At 32.3% G+C, this 16464-nt stretch overlaps 1 protein-coding gene and 1 long non-coding RNA gene across 3 annotated transcripts; one reads left to right on the plus strand and one right to left on the minus strand.

Annotated features, from left to right (window-relative positions):
* The first annotated feature begins 2081 nt into the window (after window positions 1-2081).
* LOC136275500 (uncharacterized) lies at window positions 2082-7201 on the plus strand. Of its 2 annotated transcripts, none has more exons than XR_010714086.1 (3): window positions 2082-2192; window positions 2471-2644; window positions 6832-7201. It is a non-coding gene; the product is annotated as an uncharacterized lncRNA (long non-coding RNA). The 2 variants fall into 2 exon arrangements; XR_010714087.1 differs by having other exon boundaries at window positions 2085-2170.
* A 4002-nt stretch (window positions 7202-11203) lies between these two features.
* LOC105331863 (uncharacterized) lies at window positions 11204-13151 on the minus strand. The gene is made up of 3 exons (XM_011434228.4): window positions 12984-13151; window positions 12497-12631; window positions 11204-11633 (listed from the first exon to the last, which is right to left on the minus strand). The coding sequence occupies exons 1-3, from the start codon at window positions 13051-13053 to the stop codon at window positions 11413-11415; spliced, it is 426 nt and encodes a 141-aa protein (XP_011432530.3). The 5' UTR covers window positions 13054-13151; the 3' UTR covers window positions 11204-11412.
* Between the last annotated feature and the right edge of the window lie 3313 nt (window positions 13152-16464).

The following is a 16464-nucleotide window of genomic DNA, read 5'->3' on the forward strand; positions in this document are numbered from 1 at the left end:
CTGCATACTGCAATAAAGAATTTTTTTAAACTGCTGACTTTTATAACTTTGATTTGTAAAACAAAGCTATGGAGGGATGAACAATTGAACATTACACTGTTACCTTTGTCATGATGTGTACAGCTGTTGGGCATAGATTTATGATTGTTGTTTACTGTCACGGCGAGATCTTCCAAAGAGACATCGCCAGATACCGGCGAAATATTGCAGACTAGATATCAATATGGTAGGCGGGGCCATTGAGCAGCGCCAGTTCTTCAGCTGGAGTTGTCAATGACTGGTCATTGTTAGACTATTATAATCTTAATAAGAAGAGATCTACATAAAGATATACATGTAGCATTTGCAACTCTCAACTTAGCGGGCTATTCCGGCGGAGCTCGGAAAACACCTCAAAAGTATTTAGATAATAGAACTTATACAAAATGAAGTTGCTTTCAATCCTTGTGTTTTTTTTTTGTATTCTTGAGGTGATATCGATTTTTTAAAGGGTCATGGTCACTATTTTGGTCAAATTTTATCTCTTTTTCTTTGAGTGTCAGTCGTAAAATTAAACACAATATACCGAGCTCACAATTCTGTATTACGGTATATAAACAAGGCTTTTGTCATGATAGTGTGTATATTGGTTTAATATTCCGGTAAAAGTTCTCTTTCAAGCTGATTTTTCTATCTGTCAATTCGGTTCGAACATATGTAAACACTTTTTAGCGTTTGTCATTCATTTTAGGTCTAGTCATACCCTGGAATTTTTTTTTTCAATATTTCAAATTTAAACAAAAACATGACCTGAGCTTTGTTTACAAAACAAATAATTGTGAGCTCTGTATCTGATTTATAACTCAACGCCTGGCTCTTAACCTTTGTTTGACTTTTAGAAATGTCTTAAAAAAAATTATTATCATTAAAAAATAGCTTTTAAAAATCGTAACCATGCCCCTTTTTATGCCAGACGTGACCTATCGTCCATTATTTTCTCCCCCCCCCCCCCCCCCATATCTCCGAAATGTGAAGATTTTCAAAGAATATTCTAACTAAAATAATAGCCTGGTAATGCACAATGAATTTTTGGGCTTTTACAGGTTTAAATGCAAATGAATAAAAACATTTCTATTAAGGAGAATTATCTAAAACTGATGAACGTCGCGTGTGTTCAAATATCAATACCAGATAATAAAATGTATCTTTATCAAGTTGTACATGAATAAAAAGGGAGTTGTCATGGACGCCTACGTAATACATTTGAGTGCCGCTAGCCGGAAAGTTGCGATTGAAAGATGAATTTTACGCTACACTAATCGTATCTCTCTTTGCTTAATGATAGTTTATGGTGAAAAATAGCACAGGGAGAAATGTAAAATAAGTTGTTGACCATTGACCCTCCTTAAATTAACACAGAAACTTTTCGACAAACCCAAACATTCCGATCACTCACTGCTACCGTACATTTGTATATGTCCATGAATACATAAATGTTCCTTGGGCAATTTCTCTTATTTATTACACTCCTTAGTTGATTGATTTGTAATCTCTTACGTAAATTTAAAATTGAATTAATTGGAAGGTGTTATATGATTTATTGGTACTCATTACCGATTTAGCTTATTGATACTTTAAAAAAAAGTCATAAATTTTCGACAGGAAAAGTGGGTTAGTATGTAAAACATCGAGATGGTTTTATTTTTCATCGAAATCGAATAATTTAGTACTTAAAATAGGTTCCTTCTATTTTTTGAACACAGAATTTTAATTGAATTTGTCTGCTTTACAGAAACGTGGGTTTTATTAATTATCTACTCGTCTTACCAGCACAGAAAATGAATTTTATTTCGTAGTTTTATTCCATTTTACTTCCACAAAAGGATCGGTTGATTCATATCCCAAGAGGTGTCAATCGACTGCATTACAACAGAAAAGAAAAGAACGTTCCCTCGATGAATATTAATTACAAAGATATCGACATTAGCCATTGATTTCAATTGTTCAAATTTACTGTCCGAGCAGCGGAAAAACAAAAATCCAATTTTTATTACATATTTATAGAAATCATCATTTGGAAACCCACTTTCCATTGATGGATTTTGAATCGTTTGCTATGACGATAGCACTTTGCTTCTGCATTTAAAACAGTCCCATTGTATTTTCAATCACCCTTTTTTCAGATACGCAGGTACGTGAAACAAACTTCTTAGGTAAGAGATTTATCAGAAAAATGTCCAAATCTGTTACTTTATTTTTCTACCATCCAAATTGGTTTGAATATGAAAACTATGTTCTTAAAGATTTAGTTTTATTTTTTAAATTAAAAAGTGTTAAAGTAAATTGAAACATAAATCTTGACTTGTCGTGCTAAATAAGTGATATTGGGCATCAGGTTTCTTTTACAAGTTCTCTATATATATATTTATTTCTTTAATTCCAGTCATTCTCTAATATCATATTATCTGACATTTAATGACATCTTTTATAGCGGATCATAATCAATAGAAAAGTGAGAAGATTTTAAATTTGGAATTTGAAAAGGTTAAAGGGTAACGTCTTCCAGAATGAGCGCGCATTGGACTGAATTAGTGACAATTATCTGTGGTGTCCTATCTGTGTGCAATGCCAGGAAGTTATCTCCGTTAGAAATAGCCATCAGAAGGTAAGAAAACATGGAAAATCGACACAGCATGCTATGGGTTTCTCTAACCAGACCAAGCTTTCTTAGTAGTACAATTCGCCCAGAATTGTACCACAGGCAAAGCGTTTCTGAAAGTGCTACATGTATAAAGGATTCTTAAAATCTTTTATAAGCGAAAGGCATTTTAAGGTGGTATGGGACATCTGTCAATATTAATGTGGATTAAAGTACTGTATAGTTGAAAAACTTTCACCGGTTTAGAATTTTCAAATTTTTCAATATTTAACCAAAAAATAGCTAGTAAAAATATTTGAAAAGGTAAAAATTGTAAAACCCCCAGCGGGATTCGATCGAACTCATGACTTACAAGTTCGTAGTAAACCCTCTAACCCACTGCGCTACGGAGTTAGGTGACCAATTTTGAAAAGAAACTACTTATATAATTACACTTTATTTTATTGTTTATTTCGATAAACAATACGTCACAACATGGAAGTGTCCCATACCACCTTAAGGCGGAAAGCTACTCAAAACTGTTATTTTAAGGTCCGTTAAAGCATCATTTCTGAAACATGATTTCGTTTTTTAAAAAAGTAAATATGCCCTTGTAGTTTTCTTATACGATTTTTTGCATTTATTCTGAAAAAGTGGAAAATAAGTTTTTGTTTTGTTTCGGTAGATTTCGTTTTGTTTCGTTTTATTCTATTTTGCTATTTTTCAGACCAAAAAATATATAAAGCTATGTTCCTTATTAAATCTAAAGCAAAATCATATTTTTTAGCATACATGAAAATCTATAAAAAAATGATTGAATAACATCATAGTATTTGTCAGAACTTATTCCCAAGTTTCTGCTTTTTACTTAGTATTTTGATAATCAGAAATACTTTTACACCCAACCAACGTTCATTTACTAGAACGAAAAAAGTCCAGAGTTTCTGTTTTAAAACGCCTCCTACCGCTGCAGGTTTCAATGCACAACCAAAAAAAAATCAAAGTACTGAGTACTGAAAGACGAAGACGGGGTCTTGAAAGTTTGAATTTGTAATTGTCAACGTTTTCCTCGAATATGTTCCAAAATTATGAGTTTGAATTAGATGTTTCAATCTAGTATGTTAAAATTCGGCTTTTTGCAATTACCTGATACTTTGTCTAAATTTTACTAAATCCTGGCCGGGAATGTTCTTCATAATTGTAGAAAATTGACACAACGGTAACTTATGTAAAATAAGGCCACAGGGAATTTTTTTTAAAAACTACAACTAACCGGGAAAATCAAAACAACTATATTTAGGTAGATAATTCAAATCATTAGGTTTATTTAATTTTGTGATCCAAGGGAAAATCCACAAGTCGAAGGGTATCTGTTATACGCTTTTCAAATCGATAAAACTAGAAAATGGAGACCAAAAGTGAATGAATCATGTCATATTTTGGGGTAGACCTTTCCTGATTGGCTGTTATATTTGTCGTTAAAAATAAAGCAACATAATAATAAAGAGATTAACTGATAAATATACAGAGATAAGTCAGTTAAAGGACTGGTTAGAAAAAAAGTAAGGAAAATGTCCAGATCAGTTACTTAGTGCTAATGAAGGAGAGTTGGTTTCATGTCTAGGAAAAAATATTCACATGGCGGTAATATGTTTTACCGACAATTGATAAAGCAAAAATTATTGTATGATAATTGTAAATTGTTAATTTTAACTATTATTTCAGAATTATTTGATTTTAAAATTTCTAATATATGTAAAGTTAACGCTTTACATATATAAGTTAACGTCTATTAAGCGCACAATATTAACATACATATATAAGTTAACGTCTATTAAGCGCACATTTTCATGCGTGTCTTGGAAAAAATGAACTCAATTTCGAAAGCGATTTAATTTCAATTTTTTCGAAGAGATACAATAAAGGATTTGTAAATCAGATTTTATAACTACGATAAAAACTTAATAGTTTTTAATCTTCTTAAAATTGATATAAGTGCTATTTATTTACATGTACTACCACACGGTAAATTCAAAATTTAAAACATATCAGTCATGCATTATCTCTGAATTCATAGGTCTAATATTGGTGCGAGAATTTTACCGATGGGAGAAAGATAAGCTAAGGTTCTGATGAGAGACATTAAGATATTGATGAAGAATTCTTTTAAATCATGAATATGACTTTTTTTGTCCGTTATAAAGTATAGAAAAAAGTGTAAACTTATGTCTCATGACATTAAAAAAAATTACATGATTATATATTCCAGCTACCCGGACATCATGAATATCAGCATTTAACTTGGTTCTTCAATCGATAAGATTGTATATATTATTTGATCTATTGGTCACCCAAAATGTATAATATATATAGATTTTGCTTACAATGTATTGTTCAAAATTTAAATTGAGTTTAATTAACTAAAGAGTCAATGAACGAGAAGGCAAATTCAGACTTGTCTTTATTTTCTTTGAACAAAATTCCGATAGAGATGAACAGCAGTCATACCGCAAGAAGTCTCGTAGCCAATGAAACACCTACTAGTATTTATATGTAAGACATCTGTGCATAGCCCGTCCAGATTTTAATCTCGGCTCGCGCATGAAGTTCGGTATTTTTCAGGTGATTGATTGTTAAAATAAAATTCACAACATTTCAAAAATGGCACATTGCGTTTAAGAACTTTACTTTCGATTCAACTTTCAACCTCTTCTATAATCGCAACTTCTCGGGCTTTTCCGGCAAGCTCGGAAAAACACCTCGAATGTATTACCTAGGCGTCCATGACAACCCTCCTTTTTATAAAACTTGATATAAATACAACACATTTTACTATCTGTTGAGATGTGAGCTATACTTTATTAAGGGAAACGTTATACACTAAAATATAACACAGAAGCGGCATACAAGACTGTCTAGCCGATACTTATTTTGATGGGAAGTGACTCCATTTTATATAAATTCTAACATCATTCGAGGTGTTTTTCCGAGCTTGGCGGAAAGGCCCGAGAAGTTGCGATTGCCTTTCTATTAATGAGCTCAACTGAATCGTCGAAGGCGTTGTGCATTCAGTTATGTAACTCATTCCACAAATCGCTACAACTATTGAACACGAGCAAGAATATTTTGTTCAATAAAGCTATATTTGTTTATTTTCTTTATAGAATTTAGTTTATACATGGAGGACTTTAAAAAACGATTTAATGCGTGTTTTTATAATACATATTTACTGAAATGCATAAAAAGTTTTCTTATGCGTAGACTCAATTCATGTGTTCACGTGACCCCGTCTAATAAAAATTACGGGAATTTTGCATTGCAAACGAAATAAAACGTACATGAACGATAACGATGTAAAATTGTGCGATGCGCATCGAGGACTTCTAATGGAAAAAATGTGCAAAACTTTCCCATTATAAACCTCCCCAAGAAATCTGATTTCGTTTATAAATAATAATTTCTCTGGGTATTGATAGATAAAGGGGTGATAAAAAAAAATTCCGGGATTTTTTCCTGTGTCGATATGAATTGAACCTCTTTGACAATTATATGTGTATTCTAGTTAAAATCGCCAAAAGGTGAATAAAACAGTAACCTGGGACAGACTATAACAATTAGTTTTTGAATTACATGTATCAATAGAATGAATTGTTTCTTGTTAAAATTAAACCGTTGTGCCTCGTCTCTATACAATATTGTAACAAAGAATTGAAGCACATAAAATCGTTAACGATCTATTGATCGTTTAAACCTCCATTTCCGACAAATGCAACAAAAAAGCAATGTAATGGTATATGCTAATAAAGTGATGAAAGATTTTAGTTACTGCAATTAATTGTGATAAAAATAACATCGCTTGATCCTCCACAAATAACAAAACAATTCAATAAGCAGCATATTTGAGGATTTAATAGTATTTTTTTCAATACATGATATAAAGATGTATGTACTTTATGGTATTGTTTGATTAAAAGTATTTCAATATCTAGTGAAATTACACACAACAGCTTTGTGCATCGTACAAATTGTACATGTACATATACATTTACAAAGACACATAATTCTATATGCATATAAAACAACTATATCTTGCATTCGTTAATATGAAAGTAAAACTGCGTATGATACACAAAATGTATGTACAAACCACAATGCAGGTGTATACTGAAGTAATAGTTCTATGATGCATTAAGTAAACTATTTTATTTTGACAGCAATCTGCCAGAAGGCCAGTCCTTCAAGTTTTTTCTTGAAATCTGTGAAGCATGTGGGGAGATGTATGGATCCGCCACGGCACATTTCTGTCTTATCGAACGTGAACAGTCCACATACTACAAATGTCTGATGGCCATGGGATTTAAACGATAATAGGATTATAGGATTATCAAAACTAAACAGCCAGACTTGTATCAGCTTCGAAATATTATAAGAAAGGAAATTTTAAAAATCCTTGTATAGACTAAACTTGAATATATTCTCGACAAATTACTATTCTTTACTGAGTGAGGTAATCGTCGCAACAATATATTACTTCTTTCTTTTACAATGAAAAAAGTGCAGTAAAACTAATAAAAATTGTAAATATGATTTCTGCTTGTTTTTGTTGTTATATTTTTTATGTATAGCATTACATGTAGAAATACATAGCATTAAATAAAAACATGGCTAAGACAAAGACAAGATCTGACTTCAGGATGGAAACACCAGAGAACACAATGCCAGCAGTAGAAGCATGGTCACAGCTGCAGTGGCTGAAAATCTTGAATTCCGGAATTTCTGCGCAGGTTTCGTTCCGCAAATTGGACATCATGCATTCGTCCTCAGCGCCAACGATTCCAAAATCAACAGAGCATATCGGACACTCAACGTCATTACTTCCCCTTGGTACGGTCCAATTTTGCAGACCACACGTCTGCGAAAGCTCAGACACAAAGTCGTACGAAGCATTAATTGACATTGATTCCAATGGATTCTTTTCATGCCACTCAAAGTTTCCATTTTCGAGTCGACGCAGTCCCACCACTGACCGTTCGTCTTTTAGAATATCCTCCTTGGTCCCGGAACATCCGGTCCTGGGGTAGATGTTTTCAATGACAACTTGTGATTTCACCTCGATATCGTCGCTCTTGAGGACACACGTAACGTTGAATAAAGCGTGAAAAGAGTCCACGGCGCTGTCGTTGTGCGCCATGTAACCATAGATTGTACCAATTACTACAATCGGGGAAATACTCAACCTCTGTACCGCAAGGGTAGGTTGCCACATCGTTACTTTACATGCTTTATTCTTTTTCTCCGTGGCAGTTACTCCAACCAGCAAAAACGACAAGGCGAAAGCGATGTATGTACGACTCATCTTTACGATGTTCACTCTTTCATATTTCATGACACTGAACAACTGGCAGATTTCATAAACTAGAAAAATCAGGCTTTGGTAATCACGTAAATTTCAGGTTGTATTAAGGTCAGGTTTTAAGATTAAAGGTGTAACAAAGATTAACATAAAACACTAAACTAGTAATCTGGTTTTCTCTGTAATTCATAACGACCTTTAACCGCGATCGTGTATTTAAAATACCCCAGTACCTCAATAAATCAATGTAAAGCGTCATGTTAAGAAATCTAGTTTTAAAATAAAGTACTTACTATAATATTGTTATTGCTCTTCGACAGGTCAGAGCTCCCTATAATTCAAACTTTTTAAATGACTGATATTAACTCTCTTCTTTGGGTTTTTCTACATGTACATCATCATGTATACAAAATAGCATAATTATAATACATCATTTATTACTGCATTACATAATTTATGCACATATCAAAGCTTGCATTTTCAAGTACTAGTATAAAGTAAATACAAATCCCGAGAAAATTCTACGTTGATACTTTTTTTGAAATCACATTTTCGAAATATATAGAGTGAAATCGCAAATTCCGGGTAACGTCAGACTATTTCATGGATAGTTTGCCAAGTCTTTTGGTTGATATTAAAGAGGACGTGATTTCCCCACTTTCAAATCACTGTCTTATTTTTCAGGTGATATGACTGAGGTATCGGAAATGTCAGGGAATTGTTTCAGAACACTGTGTATGCTAGTTAGTAGCATTAAAAAAATAATGGCAAATGGGAATATGTAATTTATGGTGACATATTTACGTAGTCGCTTGTTGGTAGGGTAAAAACGCTGTAATTTTAACAATCTTGAACGAGTTGCCTTTTTCAAATGTAAATATAAGTAATAAACAACAATGTTTAAAAGTTCACCGGGACATGAACTTGTTTAGTGTGTGATCAAATCTTCAGGTATTTCCTTTGAGACTTAATGCTTTCTAGTACGACATTTTTTCTCTTTCAGAGTTACCGCTCTTTTAAACCCTTCTTTTGATCGTGAATCGCAATCAATTTTTGTTTTTAACATAACCGCTCGAAAAATTGTTATCGAACTGCTTAGTCGTATTTATTTTAGAACAAGTGTTTTCATATAACTTTTTAATTGAGACGCACACATGAGGCTGACTTGCATACCTCTTATTGACTATGCAATATGATACCTTTCAGTAAAAGAAACAAGAAATTAAAGATATTGACGCAAGCGTCAAATGGGCGGCAAAAAATATAATTGATGTATGAATCATCATTGGTTGTTTACATGAAAAACTAGCCACAAAGAAGAAAGTAAAGAGTTGGTTGTACTAATTTTAATGAAAATTTTAAATATTTTCAGCAACACGTCTCGAAGTTTAACATTTTATTTAACAGTTATTATTAAGAACCGAGTTCGTTACTGTAGGCATTTCTAACGGCAATTGTATGACCATTGCCGTACACGTAGTATAAAGTAATGGAGAACACTTTGATTTACATTATTCTAATACAAAATTCAACTCATCATTATTTCCTTGGAGACACACAGAAAGTCATTTTATTTGACGCAGAACATAGAAATACAAATATATCATTTATATGAAATTCCATGTCATTCAGGTCTTTAGAATTTCAGTTCTTTAGTACGTCCGTATACCGACCCCGATATAATTACCGTCTTCCTTAAAAGACGGTATAAAGAGTTGAAATAATTTACAGTCTCCGGGTTGTGCACTTCCTTTCCTTTGTGATTGGTAGAAAATACATGATGTGAAAATTTACATTTATTTCATTGGTTGAAATATTGTTCGGCGCAAGGGAGATAATTTTCTGATGATCTTTTTTATGTACGACTTAACAAATTTCGTAGATTTCAAATCTTAAAAAGTGAGAAAACGAAAAAGCAATACAAAATTGCTATGAATGAAATTCAGCCTTTGGTTATCAGGTCCAACTAGTTGAAAGTAACATTCTATAATATCTATTGAAATTATTTGTTTTTCTTTTAGCATTGTTTATTCTAGATAGATAAATACAGTGGGATAACAATAATACGAGTCTACGACCCTACCTAAGATCGCTTTTACCCTATAGTCGATCTCAACTTACAAGCTCGGGTACGCAGTTCTCAATTTTAGACACGAAGGCTTAAACGACACATGACATAAAATGTTCCAATCGCCATGCTATGTAGAGGAATGTGACATTTATATAAAAAGAATTAAACTGTCTTTGATAACTAATTGCTGTTTAAGGTTTGTTCTAAAGAGAGTAAGCTTTTAAAAAAAAGCAAAACTTGTGTTTTGAAAAGAATGAAATTACAGTCTCGATAAAAACTCGCCTAACACGACAGGCTATGATCTACTTTACATTTACGAGTAAAACAAAAAATATGTAATATTTTATAAAGGCTTAAAACCTATTTCTACATGCAAATTTACTTTTAATTCATAAAAATAATTAAATATTTTAAAATTCGATAACAAACACTATCCCGCAGAAACGCAGTTACAATATCTAAATATATATCAAATAACGGACCGCCTTCCGGCGGCCCGTAATAACTACACTCTACCAAAGAAGCCGAAGTTCTTTAGGATTTCCCTAGAAGTGATCCGAAGAAAAAATATCTACACAGTCATCCTTATATACATTGTATAAATGTAAGAACTTTCACTTTTTACCTTTGAATATCTTTTAATTCACCATTCCTTCTTGATTCAAACTTATTTGAAAAAAAATACATTAAAAAATGTAATGATTACAATGCATTTATTTATCATTACACAAAATCTGTTTGCTATTAAAATAAGACTAATATGGCATACATGCAATTTTTTAAGGTACAATGGAAGAACTTTTATCAAAACATGTGACTTGATAGGTTAATGAAAGAAATCCATTGGAATGACCATACATGTCCTCAACTTTCTTGTAATATCAATTGTATGAAATGGTAGTTGCTATGAAGTTTTTTTATTGCTAGATAATCATTAAATGTGTATAAAAAATTGAGCCTGTTTTTTTTTAACAAATAACAACAATGAATGGTTTTACCACGGGTTTAAAACTAGTATTTTTGCTTTTCAGAATCTCTTTGACTTTTTCGTATTTTAGCAATTTGAAAAAAAATTTCGTGTATATGTTATGAAATTTCGGTTTTTACATAGAATTTATCTTAAGAATTAGAAGTTAAATAACTAAATATAACGAAAGGCATCTTGGATAAAAGCCCTTTATTGACAATTGAGAATATAGTGAACATAAATGACATATTATAGAGAAAGTCAAAAGGAAAAACATCCAAACTCTAATCAAATTTTAGTCTAATTAAAAATTTAGGAATTTCTACTGTAACGAAATTGACACGTGCTGTCTATTGGTGACCATTTTTAGGAAAATCTGGCTGGAAGAAGTTATCAGTTACACTTTAGCTGTAAATTTCTGGATATTCCTCTCTGAAGTTACTGTCACGTCCTGGTGCTTTCTGACAGAGGTCTATGCACGCCTTGCAGCAGTTCCGTCCGTCTTTCAGATCGGTGCCCGGTGCAGGGTTGGTGCAGTATCTGCTGCATTTGCCACTGACTTTCTTTTCACACCGAGAATCCAGACCGGAATCTCTAATGTTGTTATAGTTTCCCCAGGGACAAACTACAAAGAGATGAACCAGTTTCTGAGTTACTATAGCTCAAAGACACTAAAGACCATCTTTCTTATAAAAATTCCTTTAAAAAATTATAAAATAAAAGTTTATACCGCATTTTTTTCACAGTGTACTGGTATACAATTTGGCACTTTGTTTGCTCAAAGGTCAATTGCTTATTCTCATGTTTAACTTTTTTCACAAAACCACTAAGAAAAGTCAAAATTAGCTATCCACTTGATTTTTTAGATTGATACGGTGGAAGGGGGTTTGTTGTTTTATAACAGCAGAAAATATATTTAGTTTAATACACTTTCCGGGGTTCGAGAGATTTTGTTTTAACCTAATCAACACCTCATCCTTTTTAAAAAATGCCATTCAAAAGTCACCTGCACATTGCATAGTTCTTGCATCTTCGTAAAGAATTATTTTAATGCAATTGAAATGTCAAAATTACCCCATTTTGTTAAATACCTAACATACTGTCACATGTGAAGAGGACAGACATGTATCAGGAGTTTGTTATCAATTTTGTTTGTCATTAATTAAATGCTTACAACTTTTATAAAACTAAAATGTTCCTACTCCACACCTTCACAAACAAGGTAACCTCAGCAAACGCAAAATTGAAACTGAACTCTGCACTTTAAGCAAAAGTCAAAGGTCAAGGCAATGGCTGGAAGAGGATGAAGACTTATTGATCAGTCACCTCTGACAAGCCAAAAAATACTGTAAAGTGAAGATGATACTCCCTATTCTTAGTGATGTTTTGTAAAACCCGCCTTAGGGAATTGAAGTAAACGGTACTACATGTAGCATGGCTGTTCGTTTTTTCATAATCTAGTCTTTATATACACATGAATTTACTTACGCATGTCTTTGTACTTTTTATTTCCGTTGTCGGCCAGAAGTAGCTTTTTGCAGGTCTGTTTACATCTACTGTACACAGAGTTCTGGTAACACACATTTCGCATTGATTCATTCAATCTACTGCAAACTGCATCGTCTGTGAAAACATAAATTTATCTTATTTTATATTTTGTTTTATTTCTCTGATGTAGAAAAAACAATGTAAATCCATCTATTTAACAGATAACCAATCAAACAGTTATATTTATCAAATGAGTACTCTTCAACAAAAAAATAAGCGTTTAAAAAAAAAAGGATCCCAGCTGCAGCATTGCTGATTTCAGATGAAACTGTCTCACAGCTTTAACTTTAAGTAATTGATATTTTTCCAGTACAATTCGTTCGGACATCCTTAGCAATTTTATACGCGCCAATAAAATATGCTTATCTGATATATATGTGTGAAATAAACGAAGTTATATACTCTAACTATATATAATTATACTTACCAGTGTATACAACATTGACTAAACAAACGACTAGAACCACACTGCAGGAAAACAGTCGTCGGTATTCCATGGTTGCTGTTACTGAAGAAATTCACGTTCTAACCCTTGGGAATGAAAAATACACTTCTTACCTGCTCGGGTACGACTGAATGAGTTGCCCCATCACCTGTTGAGGGATTTACATAGATATTGAGATCTACACTTCGCTGCACATCGTGTGCATGGACCGTAAGTAAGAATGAAGGTCTAAGGCTATGGTCTTGTCAAATTAATTTTTTTTTCAAATCTTATGAAATACATTGAATTCATGTATATTGAAATGATTTATTTAATTCAAATTGTTTAATGCGGTGGAAATTTTGAATGCAACAGCTGACTGTATTATATGTATGTATTAAACGACTTACAGTTTGTCATCCAGGTACTTAGGTAAATTAACACAAATCAATACACAAAATGTGTTACTGCTTCTAATGTTTTGTACACATGACGACACCTTGTTTGAATCTGATACATAAAGAGAGTATGAATGTTAAAAAAAAATGTTTTATATGCTACAATTTGTGTTGCTCTATATAAAATGAAGATCATGACAATTTATTTTACCTACCGTGAAATTAATAATGTTCATCTATTTATATACGAAGAATCTTTGGTCGCCTCACCGATTATTAGACTGATCAATCCGATCGCCATATATGTCTGTAGCAAAACAGTAGTTGTAGTAAATACTAATAATACATTCATTTTTTAACAAGATAAAGCAAACAAGCAAATGCAATGCACAGCTTCTTGTGGAAATTTATCACGGCAAGGTAACGTTTGAGGTGAAAAAAGTTGTTTTTGAAATATCAAAAACCCAAAGGTGTACTCTATTTGTAACTAAACATTCGATTTTAGGAAAAAAAAACCATAAACACAAGACATTATGAATGCATATACATGTACTAAACGTTCGACGGCATGTAGGAATCATCGCCCAGAACATTAATATTTTTTTTTGGGGGGGGGGGGGTCAATGTCCTCTTGAGTTTGCACTAGTCCAAAGTAAAAATAACAGCAAAAATGTTTTCTCCATGATGCGGCATCAATTCAAGACGGGTGGATGGTCATGGTCAATTTAAGACTTTTTTAATCTTCTTAAAAAGAAGAGCTTGTGTAGAAAATACATGAAATAGAAAGTTCTTATTTTTTTAAAGCTAAAATATTTCTCTTTACTTAATGATAAGTTATTGTGGAAGAAATCTTAGATATATAGGTTTAAATAGTTATTTCAACTCAAAATACATGCATAATTATCTAATATGCTTAATTAAATGCATGACAACCTTTCCTTCTACTTGAACAGGGAATCAGAAAGTTTGTAGAATTTGTTCCCAATCCCTCCAAATTATTCATATGACGTCTTCAACAAAGTTGTACTTGACTTTGGGGATTTAATTTGCACAAAGATCCGTGAGTCACTGAAAATAGAAAATAAAACATTGTCTCTGGGATATGCGAGCTTTGTAAAATTCATGATTTTTTTTTTAATTGATCATTATCGTCTAAATGATTTTTGTGCCTTCTCTGGTATACACAGAAAAAATCCGTATTTTCTATTGGCGTGAAACTATTGCATTTTTGTTCATCCCACTTACCGGCTTTGATCAAAATCTACATGTATATCGATACATCTATTAACCTCAACTGTGTATTATATGTATAACGGAGCAAGCTGTACATGCCTCTTTGCATTGTTTTATCTTATCTGATCTTAACACATGGGACACCTGGTTTCATATTATATATTGACGCTTTTTTACGAAAAAAAAATACTTGCAAATATGATCCTAGTTTTGTGTCTTTTGTATATTCAGTGAGTCATATATCAATAAATAATTTGTAGGATATTAATGTTTTGTAACTCTCAACATCCCATCAAAATCTATATCTATTTTGTTCGAATGAAAAAGCGTGTTTATAAAAATATGACACTTTAATTTATAGAGCTTCAATGTGATTAAAATATGGGCCTTTTGAGTGTAAGAAATTCCGTACTCCTTTGTTTTTAATCAAATCTTAAAATCATAAAACGTGTCAATTTTCTCCATAATAACCAATCGATGCATGTTTTAAATAGGAATGCATTTAATGGATGGCTGATGGGGTGATGCTCCGTTTGACACATTACAACACAACGCATTGTTTGAGGAATTCAAAAGCTAATAAATGATAACAATAATGCAAAAATCACATACTGTTAAACAGTCAGAGATCCAACTGACAAAAGAACATTTTGATTAAAACCTTGGGTCCTTGAACATTGATTCTGTGGTTTCGAAAGCCTCGATCATTATATGTATCATGTCTGTCTACATATATACATGTATTAATCTTTCTTATGACGACATCGGATTTAAGGAGTTTTTTTCTTTCTAGAAGTACTAGTAAAACACTTATCAAAGAGGGTTTAGATACAACACAATATCTTGTTACAAATCTTGAAGATGATACAAGTCAGGTAGCATACACCACTGTATCTGTGCTATTGCATTATATCTGGTCCCACGTCAATTGGCTACCGTGCAATTTACACGTTCTCTTATCAAATTTCGATTGAAACTAAAATAAAAATTTCTGTTATTGTAAATCCTTTGCAAATAGACTAAGAAACTTTCAAAATGACAAACAAAATTATGCAAAAAAAGAGCTCAATTTCCGTTCATACTGAATGTATGTGTTTCATGTAAATAGGATAAAATCAACAACGGATATGTATTTGAGTTGATTTATTTTGATTTTTCTAAAGCTTACGCAAACCAAATTCATAAACATGCAATATTTTTTTTAAACATTTCACTTATTTTATAACGCTTTAAAACAAGACTAACGCACGAAATACATGTAGTACAAATTTTATGCCCTCGTTTAATTGATTATCTTTTTTTGTGCGTAGATGCGTCAAAATCTGATAAATTATACAAGGTGGGGACAGATTAGTTTTGGTGATAGGTATTTGAATATTCAAAATACATGAATAGGTTTTAAAATAAAGTGTCTAGATTTATAAAATATCAAGAAATATTTTTTTTAATTTTCATGTAAAGGGTCATGCTTTTTGTGTAACACGTTTTTAAAAAAAATCTTATCATAATTGTGAAAATGATGTTTACGGACGATGCACGATTCCATGCTTGGGCTGATGCCCATTATGTTCATAGATTCATTGAATCAGTTTTGGTACAGAAGAGCGTCAATTAAATTTCTCCATTTTTCTCCATTTTGGTAGTGCGGTCATGAAACAGTCGACCGTCTTGGCCTCGATTTGAACTTCGTCAACAATGAACAATCTCGTACCTCATCAAAGAGAACTCGAACTTTCGTGTACTTTAAGGCGTTAACGGTCAAAAAGTTTTTATTATTCATCTCATAATCAGGATAATTGTATGTTTTTAGTTATTATGCTAAATCATGACACCTCTGCATGCCTTGGCTATTT

This window comes from Magallana gigas, chromosome 5, assembly GCF_963853765.1.
Source record: "Magallana gigas chromosome 5, xbMagGiga1.1, whole genome shotgun sequence".
Taxonomy (NCBI): domain Eukaryota; kingdom Metazoa; phylum Mollusca; class Bivalvia; order Ostreida; family Ostreidae; genus Magallana; species Magallana gigas.